The sequence below is a fragment of the Coffea arabica genome, chromosome 11e (genome assembly GCF_036785885.1).
Source record: "Coffea arabica cultivar ET-39 chromosome 11e, Coffea Arabica ET-39 HiFi, whole genome shotgun sequence".
NCBI lineage: Eukaryota > Viridiplantae > Streptophyta > Magnoliopsida > Gentianales > Rubiaceae > Coffea > Coffea arabica.
The window spans coordinates 53,743,521-53,762,173 of record NC_092331.1 but is presented as its reverse complement, the minus strand read 5'-3'; the positions used below and the strand labels follow the sequence as shown (position 1 = coordinate 53,762,173).

At 35.0% G+C, this 18,653-nt stretch overlaps 3 protein-coding genes and 1 long non-coding RNA gene across 5 annotated transcripts; 1 reads left to right on the top strand and 3 right to left on the bottom strand.

Moving 5' to 3' along the window:
• Window positions 1-4,212: 4,212 nt before the first annotated feature.
• Window positions 4,213-4,675, bottom strand: LOC113718916 (flowering-promoting factor 1-like). The gene has a single exon (XM_027243845.2). The coding sequence runs from the start codon at window positions 4,673-4,675 to the stop codon at window positions 4,349-4,351; it is 327 nt and encodes a 108-aa protein (XP_027099646.1). The 3' UTR covers window positions 4,213-4,348.
• A 3,186-nt stretch (window positions 4,676-7,861) lies between these two features.
• Window positions 7,862-9,627, top strand: LOC113717574 (lignin-forming anionic peroxidase-like). Of its 2 annotated transcripts, XM_027242323.2 has the most exons (4): window positions 7,862-8,182; window positions 8,413-8,604; window positions 8,753-8,918; window positions 9,057-9,627. In XM_027242323.2, the coding sequence occupies exons 1-4, from the start codon at window positions 7,967-7,969 to the stop codon at window positions 9,449-9,451; spliced, it is 969 nt and encodes a 322-aa protein (XP_027098124.1). In that variant the 5' UTR covers window positions 7,862-7,966; the 3' UTR covers window positions 9,452-9,627. The 2 variants fall into 2 exon arrangements, with proteins under 2 accessions (XP_027098124.1, XP_071928878.1); XM_072072777.1 differs by having other exon boundaries at window positions 8,753-9,627.
• Window positions 9,628-10,034: 407 nt separating this feature from the next.
• On the bottom strand, window positions 10,035-13,146 carry LOC140021117 (uncharacterized). Its single transcript, XR_011825091.1, has 2 exons — window positions 11,058-13,146; window positions 10,035-10,288 (listed from the first exon to the last, which is right to left on the bottom strand). It is a non-coding gene; the product is annotated as an uncharacterized lncRNA (long non-coding RNA).
• Window positions 13,147-14,236: 1,090 nt separating this feature from the next.
• On the bottom strand, window positions 14,237-17,664 carry LOC113718018 (uncharacterized). Its single transcript, XM_027242921.2, has 5 exons — window positions 17,295-17,664; window positions 16,219-16,385; window positions 15,608-15,907; window positions 15,237-15,500; window positions 14,237-14,764 (listed from the first exon to the last, which is right to left on the bottom strand). The coding sequence occupies exons 1-5, from the start codon at window positions 17,623-17,625 to the stop codon at window positions 14,393-14,395; spliced, it is 1,434 nt and encodes a 477-aa protein (XP_027098722.1). The 5' UTR covers window positions 17,626-17,664; the 3' UTR covers window positions 14,237-14,392.
• Between the last annotated feature and the right edge of the window lie 989 nt (window positions 17,665-18,653).

Sequence of the window (18,653 nt, the reverse complement as noted above, 5' to 3'; positions counted from 1 at the left end):
TAGTTATAAGCTGAAGAGATCATTTATGCTACCGTGACATTAAGCATTATTAGCTGGTTGTATTACCAATTATTTAGGGTACTGTTTTTTGTGTGCTTTTCTTTTTCTCAGGTTACTGCTTTTTGTTTATTTCTAACTTCATCCAAATTGTTGACAACATTATTTTGAAAAATCACACTTGAACTGCTGTTTATCCAAAATTTGACTTTTCAAACCGTAATCATAAAAATATATAGTTCAAGTTATTTAAAGAACTACAGTTGCTTTCATCTGGTCAGGCAACAAAAGATTTTTCTTAGAAGTTTAAGTGGACATGGTCAAAGTTGCAGAGTTGTACTCATTATAAAATTATATATGATCAAATACATATGATTGAGGTCGAAAACAAGTTTTCCAAAAGAATATACAACGGTCTATGTAACATGGTTCACTATATATATATAGTATTTTGGACGTGTGGCTAATTTTTTTTTTTTTCCCGAAACGATATATGGTTGTATTCCTTTTCAAAAGATGTACAAGTACGAGCAAAGGCTCGATGAAACTATACAAGCGGTCATTTAACCACTAAGGAAACAAAAGTTCCTCATAAAAAATAATGCCTAAAGCATAAGAACTAAGCTTGGAGCTTAGATGATAGTTATCATTTTGAACTAGACAAAAGGAGCACATATGAAACAAAAGTCTAAGTTGAACAATATCCTCCACCACAGTTGCTAATCTGATATCCCGTGCTTGTTTGGATTGAATAAGGTTGAGGAGCTGCTGATTCTGAACTTGGAATTGGAATTGGAATTGGACGTGTGGCTAATTGGGAAGAGTATTTAGTTAAATTACTTACCATGGTACAATAGAATAATTAGCTTTAGCTATGGTTCCCACCGATTATTTTTTTAATAATAGATAAATTCTTAAACTGTTAAAAATAGGCTAAGAAGTTCTTATAATAGAATGTCTTGTTGACATATCTAAAATTTAGCTAGTCAAATAAGCAATGCCAAACATATTATAGGAAAATAATAGTACTTTTGAACCAAAAAGAATTTTCCACAATACATGAAAGTGTATTGGTTTAAGTATTGTTATCTACAAATTATTCGCTTGCTGGGAGTGAAGACTTATATGGTGTGTTGTACAGTCTAAATGACACGGTTCGCCCAAAAAAACATTTGGTTGATTGCTGGCAGTTTCCCTTTTTTGACATGGTGAAATGTACTTGTTTCGTAGCTTTGCTGTTGTCCTGAATCAATTGAATCGTTCTTGTACATTTTTTGGGTCAAAGTACCAAACCAGCTCTAAAGATGAACGGCTCAAATTGGATGTACTATTGCACTTTCTTTTTCTTTCTTTTTTCCTTTTTTGTGGTCCATATGGAGCCATATTATGAGCTTCTTTTTACATTTTTTTAATATTTCGAACTCACACAATCTAAATCAGGCTACATCTTGCAGAGCTTAATTTGGACCATAAATTGTTTCTAATAATTATATTTTCCAATAATTTGAACTTATTATCTAAATAAAACCATGTTCCTTGTGGCTCCTTCTGAACCGGCAATTGCGTGGCATAATTCGAGAGATGCTACCCAATCTGGAATTTTAAATTTGCTATTCTTGGATCTGCAATGCCAAGAAACTCAATCCATATTTGGGTTTCATTATTTTTCTATTCACTTGAAATAGCGAACAGAATTTTATAACTATTAGATTCATTTTCATTTAGTGTTTCTTAACTTTTGTTCTTTTTTTTTTGAGAGAATTGGAGTTTCGAGTCCCCAACTTATAACCAATGATCAAAATTTGCCCCCAATCTATTTTGAAAAACAAACGTGGTCTCCAATCAGTACAATTTTGCTCGAAAGTGGACAATTGATGGGTTTTCTTCAATTTTTGCCGGAAACAAGTCACGTGAAAGCATGTGCTGGCACTTAAGATCCTTTTTCAAAATTTTAAATGTGGAAACTCATAAAAATTATTTCCAGCTTTCTAGACCCCTTTTTTTGTTAACAAAGGCAAACTCACAATTACTAAAGGTGTAACAAAAGAAAAAGGCAAAAAAGTAAAAAACACCCCTTTCTTCTCTCACTTTGGTCTCCAGCAACAAGAACGGAAAACCCTAATGCCCTAAGTTCTATGCATAAAACCACCAAATCGGAAGAAAAATCTTGAAGAACTTGGTGATAATGGAGTTGTTCATGGATCTTAGAGGAAGAAATAACACTAAGACCAAAAGAATTGAATGGAGCACCGCCATGTCATTATGGTATGTGATTTTGACCTCATGTAGCATTATGCATGCTTAATTCATGCTTATATTGTAAGAATGTGAAGATGAAGGGTGATATTTGCGAAAATTTCAGAAACCACTCTTGAGGTTTTTAACAATTTCATTTAGCGTCCTTAAGGTTTTAAAAATTATACATACCTCCCTAATGATTTAAAATGACAATACTACGCTTAAATATTTTAATGAAAATCCCTTGTTTGGTATGCTTATACTTAAAATGACTTTTAAAATTATCTTTTAATATTTTTCCTTCTTATTCCTTTTTTTTTTAAAAAAATTTTGCCAATAAAATTGTAGAACTAGCACTATTACTTTTAGTTTCTATGGTAATCAAATGTCGAAATAGTGATTTTTTTATGAGTTAACTTATATGTGATAGGTGTCGAGCCTGTACAATAATATATAACTACTTCAGAAAAAATACAAAATTTTTATATAGCAGTGAGTAGGGTCGAATCCACAGGGATTGAGGATAATTCGTTTCTTCTAGAGTTCAGAATATGAGGGGTTTTTATAAAAATATAAAAATAACCAATTAACTAAATAAAAGCAACTCAAGAAAATAAACAGGAATTAATCAACAATAGATACGACTCTAGCCAAAGGTGCAATTTTTCAGATACGGTCCATTCAACTGATCATCGATGCAAAGATATAATTCAATTATTTATCAATAGATTGGTTACAGTCGTCATATACGCGATAAATAACCAATCTTTCCTTACTTTTTCGATAGTCAAGGTACGACCATTAACTATTTCCCTAACCAAGAAATAACCCTAGGTACGATCATAGGATTTAATTCATCTATTGCATTAAGAATTAGAAAAGGCCAATCCTAACCAACAAACACCCTACGAGGGTTTGTTTAAATTAGATCATACGTTTCCCAAACATGGGACCAATCACGCTAATCGCCACTAATATTAACCAATCAAACAATTACGGATTTAATTGGTTAATTTGGCGGTAGATTATTAGGTTAATTCGAATATTGAACCCTTGACATTCAAACAACAAAACAGCCATAAGAAGTTAAACCAAAAAACGTACGAATACCAATGAATAAAAGAAATAAACAAAAAATAATTCGATCTCACAGATGTTTGGAATCGAGTGTTCAAGTTGACTTTCGACTAGAAAATAGAGATTTAACTACGCATCCTAGAAGAGATTCCCCAAGACTCCATTGAATCTCATTGGCACTTTTAATCATTTTTTGCTCATTTTCGTACAATTAGTACCATTAACCAAATATAAGTAGAATCCATCAATTAAAATAATATTTGGCTACAATCAAGGGGAAAATAATCATAAATTGAATGACAATTTTACACCCTATCAATATGTAATCAAATGCTTTTGCTGATCTTTATTTTCTATTTTTTTGGTATTAAAATTAACAATAAATAAAAAAGAAATGGCCCTAAGCTACTACTAAATTATGATAATTCCACAACTCAAAAAATTCATAAATTCTAAATGAATTATTTCAACATTTTCTTTTCTATCTTATAAATCTAATTCATAATAAAATACCATCAAAAGTATTTTATCATAGTGATAAAATTATTAATATAGTTGTTTATCAAATAGTATGTATGGACATGAAAAATTTGACACTTTTTCCTTATAATTCTATTATATAATCTTATAATTGTATAGAAAAATAAATTAGAACTCATTACACAAGGGCATTTTTGGGTATTTATTTAAAAATTTGACCAAGTCAATATTATTTTAAGGTTTTGTTACTAAAACTATCAAATTAAGGGAGGTAGGTGTAATTTTTCAAACTTGAAGGGAGCTCAGTGAAATGGTCAGAAACCTCAGGGGAGATTTCTGAAATTATCCAATGATATTTTTACTTGGAAGACAAAGAATGTGTTAAAATTTGGATTTTTAACTAATCTGAGAAAAGCCCTAAAAACAAACTAGTCTACTGTTGTATCAAATTTAGTACTTAGAAATTCAGTGATTTAAAGAATTCAGATTTTGGCAGAACATCAACCAGAAGCAATCAAGGGAAATGACATGGACCTGAAATTCAACTTCAACCTAGTTATATCTCCCGAACTTCAAATTGGTTAGGATTCTTGATGACAATATCATACATATGCATGCTCCTGAATTGTTTGAAGTCCTTGGGAAGACAGATGAGGTCAACAGATGATGATCTCCTATGGAACCGAAGGAGGTCAGGATCATCATAGAATCTCTCCCATCCCAGAGATAATAGCTTACTCTCGAGAACACAATAGGATGCCATGACTTCATTACTTTCGACATGGACAAGTACTCTGCGACGGCCTTTCGAGCCTTCACGCTCTCCAGCAGGATTCTCTTCAAGACGGACAACACCGTTTTTGGAAACCCACACTCCCGACATTTTCTGAAGGAGAAAGTTATGCAATAGCTTGGATACGAACTGTAGAAAGAAATGAGTGGGGTATATATAAAGGTTGCTAATTAAAAGCAATGATGTGCTACGCACAGCTAACTACATAGTATTATGGTGAAATAATGTACATGTCACAGGAAAGTTCACTTCAATATAGTCATAAGTCTGTAAAGAATCTTTTGAAAAATTAATTTTGCTTTCAAAGAAAGCTGATTAGAATCCAACTATACACGACAAAAGATGAACCTCGACATTTTTTGAGTTGACAACATCTCCTTGCTAACCGATTCTAGATGATTAAAGTGCCAAACTGTTTTTCTTCACATATATACATATATGTATATGTGATTAAAGTGCCGATTCTAGATGGGTAGTAATTTAACCATCTTAGAATGAATGTTTGATAGAATTAGCCTCTCAAAGAGCTGAAAATTTGAGAGAAAATTGAAAAGACATGAAATTGACTTATTAGTTAGTTAAAATTGAAAAGAAATTGCTACATATGTTACACATTTTTTTTTCTTCTAAATTTGAGGTTAGAAAAGGTTAGGGAAGGTTTATACCCTATTTTGTCAGTGTGATTTAACCATGGAACTAACAGTATTTTTGTGTAAAATAGAAATTCGTTACTTTTTTTTCATGGTATAAACGTCCTGATATCTAATGATCACATATAGTTTAACTAATTTGAAGTCGAGCATTGTGGGATCCTTTTGGAGGTTGGCTCTTCCAAAATTATTTTATTCCATCTACAGGATTCAAATCCGAGGCCTTACCCAAGAAATATCAATTTTTTTACCACTTGACCCAATAACCTTTGGTAATTTAAACATGGAACTAGCAGCATCCGTGTGCAAAATGGTGTCTAACTTCAATATTCAATTCATGTATGATGGAGGATGAGTCGATAGTTCGTTCTCTAATGAGTTCAAAAAGGATTTGGACTAAAAAAAAGGACAATTGGCAAAACCACAGCTAATGTAATTAACAAAATTCTATTACGCTATGGAAAAAAAATGTAATGAACAGAATTCTTGCCCATCAGCTACATGGCAAAACTATCTGTATTCATGTCTTATAATGCCAAATCCACCATGTGACATAGACTGTTGTTTATGTCTTTAATACCTAGTCTAGTGCGCTTTGTTGGTGCGCACCATGTCATACGTAGACTGTAAGGCAATTGATGCAATAAGAATGTTCCAAGAAATTGGTGTGTAAATTTCTGGAATACTTTTTTGGGGCTCAACCTTGTTTTCAACGTTTCTGTATAAGGAGTTCAAATCTGCTATTTTGACCATGTACCCTTATACAGTGGCGGAGCCACATGCAAGCAAGTGGGGTCAATTGACCCCACTTAACTTTGAAAAATTAGTTTTTAGGCTTAGAAAATTTTAAAAAATTTTAAAATTACATCTTATTTGACCCCCATTAAATTTTACCAAATTCTCTTTTCTATATACATTGACTCTAAACATTTGAAATTTCATAATTTTTACCATCACAATTAGTTTGAATTTATTTCAAGTTATTTATAGAAGTTTAAGAATAATTTCATCCAAAATTTCAAAAAACAAGGGGTAAACTTTCTTGAGTGGAGTAAGAAAACAATTCTTCAAACTTCAAAGTTTCCAAAAACAAGAATTTTTCAAGTGGATGGTAAATTTTTTATTTATAATATGAAATTGAGTTATTATGATTTTTATTTATAATATAGTGAATATAAATTTCTTAAAATAAACTTGTAGAAGATCACGTTGATGGTAATTCACAAATTATTTTAAAAAAATCAAGAGGTTCATTTAGTTACATTGAAAAGTTTGTAGTTAACAAAATTGGTACAATTTTATTCGGTATGTAATGTTAGTAGTTTTTTTTTTTTTTAAATAAGTTTTACTGCATTAAAATTTGACCCCACTTAATGTGGGGTCTTGGCTCCGCCCGTGCCCTTATAATTTGTTAAGACAATGTTTAAAGCTTCAGAAAACTTTTTTCTTTTTAACCAAAGAGATGGAAAGCAAGTAGCCATAGTTACTTATATGATTTAACTGGAATTTTTGTTATTTTGGTGTGAGAAATCAATAGTTGGATAAACAGAATTCTAGTCCTGATTTTTTGAAATAAATATCTAAAAATTGGTTAGAATGCACTTAAAAACGTACAAAAAGTAGAAGCTTAATGGGAAAAAAAGGGATTAATCCCTCCTAATCCCCAATCTAGATTTCGTACCGTTGACTTGATAGTGGTGGAAACTTTTTTTTTTTAATTTAAGAAATACTAATATGAACTAACTATGAGAAGATGATGAGAACAAGCATAATGATAATTAATCTTTTGTCCTCAGTCTAATAAACTATCTTGTTAGCTGATAACTACTCTTTATTTTTCCTTAGTCTAAAATGTTAAGCTAGTTATTCACTAAATCATCAAGAGAAAAGACACAAGGTTTATCAATTCTTATTCGTGAAATGTTTGTATGGGAATTATTTATCACAAAATTATTTGTTTACATTACAAACATATTTTTCAACACACATTTTTTGTTTTTTTAATCACTTTTTTACCTTATATACATCACATTATAAAAAGTATTACAGTAATTATTTCAAAAAATATTTCAAAAAATCTCCTATCCTAACACAATAGATTTTTGACATACAATCCTATTACCTGTTCCTCGAAGAATAGGAACATACGAAGCTTCGTGAATTCCACAATGCCAGCATAGACTTGTGAAAAAATATACATCTGTTTACAATTTTTTTTTATAAAGACCATAATAAGGAAGAAAAAAAAAAGAAGAAGAGGGTTTGGACGAGGACGAGCATCTTCGAAGCATGCAGGAAGTAGGATTTTACCCACGCAATGACATAAAAAAATAGTATGAAGTTGGTGAATGTACAGTGAAATGGTCAAAATCGATCACTTAATCCCAAAAATAGAAAAACCAAAAAATAATTGTCAAAGTCAACTTTGACCAAATATACAAATCAGATAACCAGTCACCAAGCTTTTCATGAATAACACACTGCATTATTAGCTGGCTGCATGAAATTGAAAAGTAGTAGCGCTAACGCGTAAACAAATTTCAAGAAGTTTTCATTCTTCTAACCTTTGAGCCCTATAAATACTGTCCTCCTTTGCCCACTAAACTCATAAACACAATCATCTTCAATCATTTTGATTGAAAGAGATCTCTTCATTTCTTGGCATCATATTATCTATATACATCTCAAAAATCCTTGCATATATACTTGCGTAAATCCCACGTGAATTCCAATGGATTCTTTTCCAACAATTGCTGTTGTTTCAATTCTGGTGTTATTTCTTGCTAACAATATTCAAACTGAAGCGCAACTCTCTCCAACATTTTATGATGCTACATGTCCAAGAGCACTCGATACAATTCGTACTTCCATTCGACGAGCAGTGTCTCGTGAGCGTCGTATGGCTGCCTCTCTCATTCGCCTCCATTTTCATGATTGCTTTGTTCAGGTTAGCAACTGCAGATACTATAATTCACAACTAAACACTGAAATAATCTCTGCCAAGTATACTTGGTTCTACATATATTTGGTGCTTGAGTTCGAAGAGTTCAGAGTGTACTGCATCACCGTTGTTCCATGAAAAACATAAATAATATGTTGATTTATGCGTTGTATGTATCCTAAAGGAGTAATGGACTATATTTACGAGGACATTTTGTTTTTCTACACACTTTTCAGGGTTGTGATGGATCAGTACTGCTTGACCAAACCTCTACTATTCAAAGTGAAAAGACTGCATTGGCAAACAATAATTCAGCAAGAGGATTTGAAGTTATAGAAGCTGCGAAACTTGAAGTTGAGAAGATATGTCCTGGAGTTGTTTCTTGTGCAGACATACTTTCAGTTGCAGCAAGAGATGCATCAGTTGCTGTAAGTACTAAGACATGGATTATGCATTGTTTCTTTACACATCTTAGAAGTAACTATTGAGCGCAAAACATGGACCTCCAAGCTTATGCTTCCATGATCTAATTTATAATTAGCAGCTGATTAATATCATTTTTATGAATGTAATCAGGTTGGCGGTCCAACATGGCAAGTAAAGCTTGGAAGAAGAGATTCAACCACTGCAAGCCGTTCTGCCGCAGATAGCAATCTGCCGAGTCCTTTTGCTAATCTAGGGGATCTTATTACCAAGTTCCAAAACAAGGGTCTTAGTCCAAGGGATATGGTTGCATTGTCAGGTGAGGATATGAATCAACATCCTGATTTTTCTTCTTTTTTTAACTTGCACTTGATTAATATTATTTTCTCCTACCAGTTTCTACCATTAAAACTTAGAACCCACCAACGTTTTTTTCACTTCAAATTTAAATGTACAGGATCACACACAATAGGACAAGCTCAATGCTTTGTTTTCCGCAATAGGGTCTACAGTAATGGGACAGATATTGATGCCGGCTTTGCAAGCACCCGTAGGCGCCAGTGCCCAAGTGCCATCGGAAATGGTGATAGTAACCTAGCACCACTTGATTTGGTCACTCCCAACTCATTTGATAACAATTACTTCAAGAATCTGATGCGAAAGAAAGGCCTTCTTATATCAGACCAGGTTCTCTTCAGTGGAGGATCAACCGACAGTATTGTCGCAGAATACAGCAGAAATCCTGGAACCTTCCTGGCGGATTTTGCTTCTGCAATGGTTAAAATGGGAGACATTGAACCCCTCACAGGTACAAGTGGAATAATAAGGAAGGTTTGCAGTGCTGTGAACTGAAAGTATGACAAATGCAGATGCATCGCATACTCAACATTGAAAACTGCCAGTGCAAGAGAGTCCATATTGTTTGTCCTGAGTTCATTCTTTGATTCATCGATTCAATGATTTAGCAAGTGTATATCTACTTCCCTTCCTGTGCCTTGTACTTATAATTCGTTTAATCATTCTTGTGACTTTCAGATTGTAATAATATTTCATCACAAATGAATTAGCTTTTTCTTTACAGATGAGAAACTATCTCAAGAAACTCATTAGCGCGTTAAATTTGAGAATCTCACATCCAAGCCAGTCCACACCATATGCTTTGTTTCGTGATCAGGCTATGCTCGATAATTAGTTTCTGATAAATAATAAGCATCCTACTATTAATGAATTTTTATCAAAATAAATTTCAATTCATAATAGTATTTTCAATCATAATAATCTGATAATTAAACTTTATCAACCAAAAATACACTGAGCAGATAAAACCAATGCAAAGAACTAGAGAGGAAAAAAAAAATGAAAGTATTGCTTAATTGTAGCCTCAACAACTTTCACTGCTTTTTATATCCTAAAAGCAGTAGCACAAACAACCATCAACTCGAACCGTAATTTTTATTTTGCAACCAAATTGCTTTACCTGATTGACTGCTGTAAATGCTCTTCAAAGGTTTTCAGCTGTTATTTCTGCTATATATATACACCTTAGTCAGGTTAAGAAAATAAAATATCCTCTAAAAGTCCAAGAGCAAAATCAAATATAAAATATCCAGGTAGTTAATTACTGTTGATGGCAGAATCCCAGCTCCATATCCTAATGAAAACTTTCCAAATATCAAGCAACCAAGCATCCTGTAGATCACCAAAAATTGCTAGTTAGATTTCTTAAAAGTTATAACTTATGGTGCAGGTAGCTACGTCAAGGTGATTATCATCTAATCAAGAAAAATAATACAATATGCAAATCTTAAAGTGACTATTTTGTTAAAATTTTAAAAGCAGCATATTCTTCTTTTAGAGGACAAATACAATTCAATAAAATGTTTGGTTTGAATGAACTACAGAGTACAGAGTCATGATGTAAGCAGTTATACGCCTTGGAAGTAAATCACCTCCATTATCTATTTAAAGGAGATTATTTCACTTCCATGTCTTCCAGTGAAAAAGGGCTAAAATGACTAAATAAAAAAATAAATGGGCTTTTCCCACTCTAGAATAGAACCTAAAGAAAAGTTAGTAGCTCTTAATTTAACGGATTGTAGAGAAGAGATCTCTACAAATTGAGGAAACATTGTAGTATTTGGGAGAAAAGGAACATATTTTTATCCCTAGAATAAACAGCCTAAAACTTTTGCTTTCCATCTCTTATCTCTTATACTTTTGTTTATCCCAAGCAAGAAGGTTGGGGAAGAGAAGTAGAGAAAAGAAGGTAATTTAGTGGAGGGAATTTCTTCTGTCTCCAGCCCATCACCTATGTGGAGAAGAAGTGAGCCTGTGTTGGAGAAAAGTGAGCCTCTAGGTAGAAGAAGTGAAAAACTGGCTCTGGTGAATATCTGTTTAACTTTAGCATTACATTTTGTTTCAAATAGGAGAAGAAAGGAAAGAGGGAAAGCAGCTGAACCTTGACCTCTACTCCATTTATTGATCGATTGGAATCTGAATTCTAATTCCAGGTATTGCTTTGAGCTCTCTCTTCTATTTGATTTGTCTTGGTGCTGCCATGAGTTACTGAATTCTACTTCCAAGGTATTGCTTCTTCACCAATTATATCCAGTTGCATTAGCATCAATTACAGTTTAAGAAATGAGAAGAAGCTTGCTGATGATGATGGATGATCCATTGTCGGATGATCTGATAAGTAACAAATTGCACAATGACATTCTGATAGAAATCTTGTCACGCTTGTCAATGAAAGAGGCTGCTAGAACTAGTGTTGTTTCCCACAGATGGGAGAGTTTGTGGAAATTTTACCACGGCTGTATAAACTTTGAGGAAACAAAGACTAGAAAGCCGAAAAATATGTGGTAAGGTTTTGCGTAAAAAGGCGTGAACCGAATACGTGAATGAAAGAGGCTGCTAGAACTAGTGTTGTTTCCCACAGATGGGAGAGTTTGTGGAAATTTTACCACGGCTGTATGAACTTTGAGGAAACAAAGACTAGAAAGCCGAAAAATATGTGGTAAGGTTTTGCGTAAAAAGGCGTGAACCGAATACGTGAATTGGGTGAACCAATTACTAGGTTCGCATCAAGGAGGCAGAACGTCCATTGAACAGTTGAGGGTCCATTTTGAATTGGACACGGCTGACTCCAGTAGTATCGACAGATGGATTGGTTTTGCAGCAGCCAGGGGGATTGCAGGCTTGAGTTGGACATTTCAAGTATGGAAGTAGTTTGTCCAGGCTGCTGTATTCCACACTTGGAAAGGTCTTACGACTTGCTGACTCCAATAACCAAGGTTTTGTCCAAGTTCCCCGCTGGTGGCTTCAAGCAGCTGATTTCCCTCCGTCTGAACTCTCTCAATGTAGCTGATGAGCACGTGAGCTACTTCTTGTGTAATTGTCCAATCCTGGAGGAGTTATCTTTCGCCTGGGTACCATCTCTACGTAACGTGAAGGTTGTTGCTGAGCTGCTGGTCATGCTTTCAAGTTGAGGCACTTGGAGATCAGATGCTGTGACAAGTAGCTGCATCTCGAGGTCTCAATGGACAATGGCCACCGATCTTGTATCTTTTATGTATGGTGGAAAGATTGATGCTATAATGCCGGCCCATTATCTGCTAGATCAAACACCGTCTCTTCCAAACATGCGCTTCCATGATGTTCCCCAACTTTCTTCCGTTTCTCTTGGATTAGGTGATTTTACGCGGCATTTGATTAGGCTGCCGCAGGCTCACTTGAGAGTGTAAAGGTTGACCCTCGCAATCCATTTCTCCTTGAACTCGGATTTGATTATGGGGTACTGTCTCCCAAAAGGGCACCCCTGGAGGATGCAAGGAATCGTGCGAGGGAATTATTAGAACCAAAACTATCTCCAATCAATCAGCAAACTGGTGGTTTTATAAACTCTAAATTATCTCCAGCCACAGACATTGTGTCTGGTTGTGAACTTGGATGTTTGAGATGATTTGCTTCCATTTTTGAGCATTCTGTTAAGATTATTGTTGACTCGGCTGCTCAAGTATCATGTGATGTGCTATAGTTGATTCGTGTCTCTGTAATTCTCTCCTGCCTTCTCTGCAACCAAGATTTGATTCAGTTATCACATTTACAGTTCTTGTCCTCCCTTTTCTGCCGAATTTCTTTTACCTAAACCAGTCTCACTTATAATTAGCAATTTTTGATTCACTTATCAATTCTGCGGCTTGTGCTTGTGAACATGGTACCTGAAAGATGCAAGGCAGGAGATACCAAAAATGGAGCCAGCAATCTTGACCTTTTCCCTTCAAATAAATTGTCAAATCTTACTTGGTTCTCCACTTCTCCTAGAGAAATCCATCAAATTGGCTTATTCTTCCAGAACTAGTTAGGGAATGCTGCCCAATGAATTAGTAGTATTAGTTATCTACCTGTGTCTATTTGAAAATTTGGAGCTATGGGTCGTACATATAATAGTTTTACTAACAGCTTTACTCTTTAGTTTCAATATGAAATATAGAATGTATGCAAAAGACTTTGATGTAAGTAAACTATCTGTTTCTTATAGAATGATTAGAGATAAAACGAACAATGAAGCAAACATGCAATTATGCGCATTAGGAAGATGTTATGTTCTAGGCAGAGCTAAAAATTGATCCTTTCCATAGATGTTCACTATGACCGTATCATTAACAATGTGCAGATTAGCTACAGAGTTTCTGGACTTCATTAATGATGATAAAATCTAGTGAATTCTCATCTCAGAACTGAAAAATTAGTGCTGAAATCAGTTTTATGCCATTGTCGATTTCATTTCGGAGGTTTATTGGCCAGTCATGTAATGGGGTGAAATCTCCGGGGAGACCCGTAAATGGTCTAGAGAAAAGCTCTGGATGCCATGTGCAATAATCTGGCAAGATCAACAAGAAGGATTACAGATACTAATGCTACAGGATTTACATGTTGCGTGCTGCCTAGTGCAGTATTTTTGAGTCCAAAGATTTGGAGGAAAAGTGAAGGACAGAATTTCAGTTGGAGTATTTCTCTTTCAGAGAGACGCCAGTTGCTTAATTGTATGTCAAACAAATATGTCAATTCTGAAGCATCAAAAGTGGAGAGCCCAAGAGGGAAGCATCAAATAGGTAGTGTGTTTGCTCAGTTGCTCTGGACATTAAGTGAGATGCTCACCCAGGCTCAGAGGAAACTCTCGTTCTATACTAGAAAAGAATGATTAATAATACACTCAAAGATGCTGATGCAACAAATTGTTGCTGCAGTGATGGCCTTGATAGGTCATCCCATCTACTTGTGTGCAGAAGCAGACTTAAAATAGCTGGAAATTGGCATTTCTTTTAAATTTCTGCTCCGAGGATTGGAAAATTTCATTTTTTCCTCTGTTAATTTCTGCCTAATTAATGCTTTTGGAATGACAATTGTTTGTGGATAGAACTTTATCCTTTCATGTATAAAAACTCAAGAATTTCAGGATGCCTATCTGATACCAGATACTTGTTCTAATATTCTGAACAGGGAAAAGTTGCCAGGGAGACTCCCCATTTGGATGACCGGATGGCTATCATGAATTAGATTAGGTCCATATGGTAAATTCCAGAGCAGGAAAGATCTTAGTTTTGGTTGAATTGCACATCAAGGCTTGAACCACAGTGCAACAGCAATTTTCTCTGTATCTATACCACTTCAAAATTATCCTCACTTTAGGCTTTTTGTTCACATTGGAAAGATACAGATAAAACATAGAGCATATTTTGATGTGCAAACCATATCTAAAACTTTTAAAGCCAGAAGTGAATACTGCTATACCTAAAAAGTAACTGATTCCTTTGAAGAGAGTGACTTCACCCTCATTGTAAGATCCCTCATTGCATCTATGATAAGAGCCTTTTTCTGGATTCTGAATTGGATGGCCAATGCAGTAGAAGCAGACACACTCTGTTTCAATAGGGATTCATCTTCCATGAGTTTGGTGGGGAAGTGTCCAAGAGCAATGACGCACAGCGCAATAATGGTGCGAAGAGCAGCCACTTCATTTGATATTCCAAGGGGGGCTTCGGCAGATAATGATCTAAGTGTGGTTAAATCATGTTTCTGAACTGCCTCTTTGTCATTTGATAGGATAACTCGCAGTGCAGCCAATAGACGGCCATCGACTAACTCCGTTCCTCCTAAGCTTATCTTTTAACAGTGAGAAAACAAGCTAATTTCAGTTCGCTGCCAAGGATGGAGGATAATAGGAAGTAATCAAATACAAACAGAAGCAATCAACTCTCAGGCTTAATAGTGAAGGTCAAGCTTGAAAAAGCTGTTAGGTAATTAGTGCATGTAGTTGAACAAAATACACTACTGTATTCTAAATCTAAATGGACTTCAGAAGTTCATGTGAAGCAGCAAAGATGTTTCTTCAAATGAAAAGCAACTTTTGCAAATATTTGAGACAACTTGTCAAATATCATTACTATGGCACATGCAACTCTTTTGCAACATAGTTCTAATCTGTGCAACAAATATGAAGTGGTTAGATGCATATGATAATATGGGCTTAAGAAGTCTGTGTTCCCAGGATATACATATATATCCAATTAAAGATGGAATCTGGCTTTTAGTTCATCCAAAAATAGGATAATGAAAGATAAGCAGCATCACAAACCTTAAGTTGAGCATCTTCTCCATGTAGATTCAGCTGAGATAAAATTTGCTGCTGCCATGGTAATGGCGAAGAGAAGTTAGGAGATGATATGCCAGCAGCCATACTGGCAGCATCCAGAAGAGCTGAGTCATACTTAAGCTCCACACAGTCGTAAGGGTTTGAAGGTATCACAAACCCATAATCTAGAAGAAATAGATCATTATTTAAATTTCCATAGTTAAGTAGTAACAGGTCATCTCGTTTTATTTGGATTCCTGCTGTAACCTGAGGAGCACGGAGCACATAAAACCAAGTGAATAATTTATCTTTCCCATCTTACGATTTCAGCAGAAAAAACAATTGTTTGCACAAAGTAGAACAGAATTACGTGCCTTCACAAGCATCCTCCCATTAGCTGTATCTTGTTCCTGCACAATTTCAGCATTTGGGTTGAAGCTGTGGTTGCACATGTCAATGAGTGGAAGCATCATTGGGACATTGATATGGCTCCCGTCTGGTCGTTTATTACCATGCAAGCGGAATGCTCGAGAAGAAACTGCTGACATGGCCCAACCAAGTGCAGATGTATCCACATCTTGGCCTCCAAATGGGTGATCTTCTGATCTCAGATTTTCAATTTCGTTTTTCACTGCTTTATCAAAGTCAAGAAGAAACCGACATCTTTTGTTCACCTGGAACAAAAAAGGATAACTTCTTTCAACCAATATGATATATCCAGAAATCAGAGCATGGAAAAATTAAGCTTTCACTATACTTTTAAGTTCAAGCATTTAACATTTGGCAACAACACATCCAAAAGAATTAGTTGCTCTTAATGGCTTTTACAGATTCAAGGTGGTACTAAAGAAGATTCAACAACAGAAAATCCTAAAAGTGCTATCTCACTTGCTACTAGCCGACCAAATTTCCCAATTTTATATGCCCTTGGTATTAAATTCCAATTAAATCAAAATGCACACTGAGCCCAAGTCTAAGAAGGTACCTGAGAAAGGAGTGGAGCATACTGCAAGTTCTTTATATCTTCTCCTTGAAAGAAAATTGGCACACTATAAGTTTCGGGGAGGTTGCTGATGTATGGCCACCAGAAGGAACCCTTTTTTGCTCTTTCTTGCAAGAGCTTCAAACCCAGTTTCATAGCCCAAAGCTCCTCTGTCAAATTCTCCAAGAGTCCAGTTTACTCCTTATATTCAAAATTCAATAGCCTAATTTATGAAGAATAGAGTCACCAACCTATGCTTAGAGAAAGTGGTATCTAAATGCTAAAATACAGGAAAAATGAGTTCAAGACTTGAAAATTCAGCACATAGAATAGAAACACTAACACTGGCAAAAGACAGCACCAGTATGATGCAACTCACTTGCAATAACAGAAGCTAGAAATCATTAATTTTAGGATTACACAACTATCATCACTAACATTTTGTACCCTGGAAATAGAAGAACTAGTTCTGCAGTGCTATGCAACAAGAAACCCAGAAAAACATTCTCTTCTCCACTTTTCCCCAAATATTGCATTAAATGCAACGAAAAGTTTTCATATTGTAAAGAAAGTTGACCATAAAACAGCATTTCCTGTAATCAAAAGATGGCCTAGCCAGGGTATCCTCTGTATATTCATCATTTATCTTCATGCTCTATTCTCTTCCTCGTTTTTATTTTTCTCCATAGTTTTCTTAGTTGTTAACATTTTCTCTGAAATGCTCAATTCTTTTCTAACCACCACACATTGACCGAAAGTATGTGCATCCATGAATGTATCTGTCAGTGAAATTCAATGACAAACAAAAGAAATTTGTCAACTTTATTCCCATGTGACAAAATTTTAAAAATATCACCGAGTTTAATATATCTTATTTGCAATGCGAGAAATTATACCCAGAAAAAGGAAAAAAAAACACTAAAATCCTATACTTAACAGCTCCATTAAACCATTAATCCATATAACCTACAAATTCGAGTGCAAATATAATCACATCCAAGAACAAAGGAAAAACAGTAAAAATCCAATCTTGACTAAGGCAAAAAGAAAGGAAAAAAGGGAGGGAAAAAAATTCATACCAGGAATATGCTGAGCAAGTTTAATCAAAGAAGAGTAGGACCCCTTCTCAGAATCAGCTTCAGAAGCCTCAAACCTCAACGGGATATGTTCTGGAAGAACAATCAGGTCAGACCCTTTTGGGATTTCTGCAGTTGCAATCAGGCCAAGTCCATCTAGTTGTTGTGCTACCTTCACCGCCTGGTGGACAAACCCACCTTCTCTTTTCACCCATTTGATTAAGTCTGGTGGCTGCGGGCCCAACCGGCCGGAGAAGAGGCCACCGGCGGCCGCGCAGGTCAGTGGCCGGGCTTGGGATAGTGAAGAGGCCATGAACATAATTTTGGTGGACATTTTGGGTTTTCTCTCTAATCCGAAATCATCTCAATTCAAGTGTCTTGGACTTAGATTATCAAAAAGGCCAAATCCTCATGGGAGATAAGCCCACTGGGTTCTAACCAGAAAATAGAGAAAAGCCCAAACTTACAATAAGTACAAAGGTTAAAAAAAATCAAACCTCACGCATTAGGTAAAATCAAGGTAATGGTGTAGGTAAAATCTGATGTTCAAATTCAAATGCTTCCAACCTGTCAGTGTATACGTTGATGATGTAGAAAAAATTAATTTTAAGTAAAAAGATAAATTCGAGAAGGAGACAATTCGAGATTTTTTTTTTTGTTTTGAATCTCCTTTGAATGTTAAAAAAATTAGTTTGGTAGTTTTGGGTAGTCAACAACTTGATTTGATTATGCACTGACACTGCTATCAGGTCGAGACCCTTAGCTCAATCATCAAGTTGGTAATTTTTGTGAATTGATTTGGCTTGTTATCATGTCAATGCATCATGAATTTGGGTTTGGTAACTTCTCAAGAGGAGGCCAAAGTAGGGCTGCAAACGAGCAGAGTCAGGTTGAGTTTTGGTCTAATCGAGCCGAGTCTCGATATAATTTCATTGAACTCGAATTCGAACTCAAACTCGAGCTCGACGAGCTGACAATTTCAAGCTCGAGATCGAAAAAAATAAAAAATAATTATTTTATTTTAAAAAAATAAATAATATAATATTTTTTTCTTAATAAATAATAAAATATTAAGGATATATATGCAATTTTACTATTAAAATAAAAAAAATAAAAAATATATATATACTTAAAATAAAAAATAAAAAAAATATACTTAAAATAAATAAATATATATATATATATATATATACTCGAGCTCGCGAGCCTGACGAGCTTAATATTTTGAGCTCGATTTCGACTCGAGCCAGCTCGAACTTGACTTGAGCTCGATATTGATCGAACTTGAGTCGAGCTTGACTCGAGCCACTCGCGAGCGAATCGGTTCGTTTGCAGCCCTAGGCCAAACCGACAACCAAGCGT

Excerpts from the sequence above, each read along its gene's own strand:
- LOC113718916 (XM_027243845.2), bottom strand. The coding sequence starts at position 4,675 with ATGTCGGGAGTGTGGGTTTCCAAAAACGGTGTTGTCCGTCTTGAAGAG.
- LOC113717574 (XM_072072777.1), top strand. The coding sequence starts at position 7,967 with ATGGATTCTTTTCCAACAATTGCTGTTGTTTCAATTCTGGTGTTATTT. Across the intron at positions 8,183-8,412 it reads TTCATGATTGCTTTGTTCAG|GGTTGTGATGGATCAGTACT; the intron begins GTTAGCAACTGC and ends CACACTTTTCAG. Across the intron at positions 8,605-8,752 it reads CAAGAGATGCATCAGTTGCT|GTTGGCGGTCCAACATGGCA; the intron begins GTAAGTACTAAG and ends GAATGTAATCAG.
- LOC113718018 (XM_027242921.2), bottom strand. The coding sequence starts at position 17,625 with ATGTCCACCAAAATTATGTTCATGGCCTCTTCACTATCCCAAGCCCGG. Across the intron at positions 15,501-15,607 it reads ATGGGAGGATGCTTGTGAAG|GTTACAGCAGGAATCCAAAT; the intron begins GCACGTAATTCT and ends CGTGCTCCTCAG. Across the intron at positions 14,765-15,236 it reads GAGAAGATGCTCAACTTAAG|ATAAGCTTAGGAGGAACGGA; the intron begins GTTTGTGATGCT and ends CACTGTTAAAAG.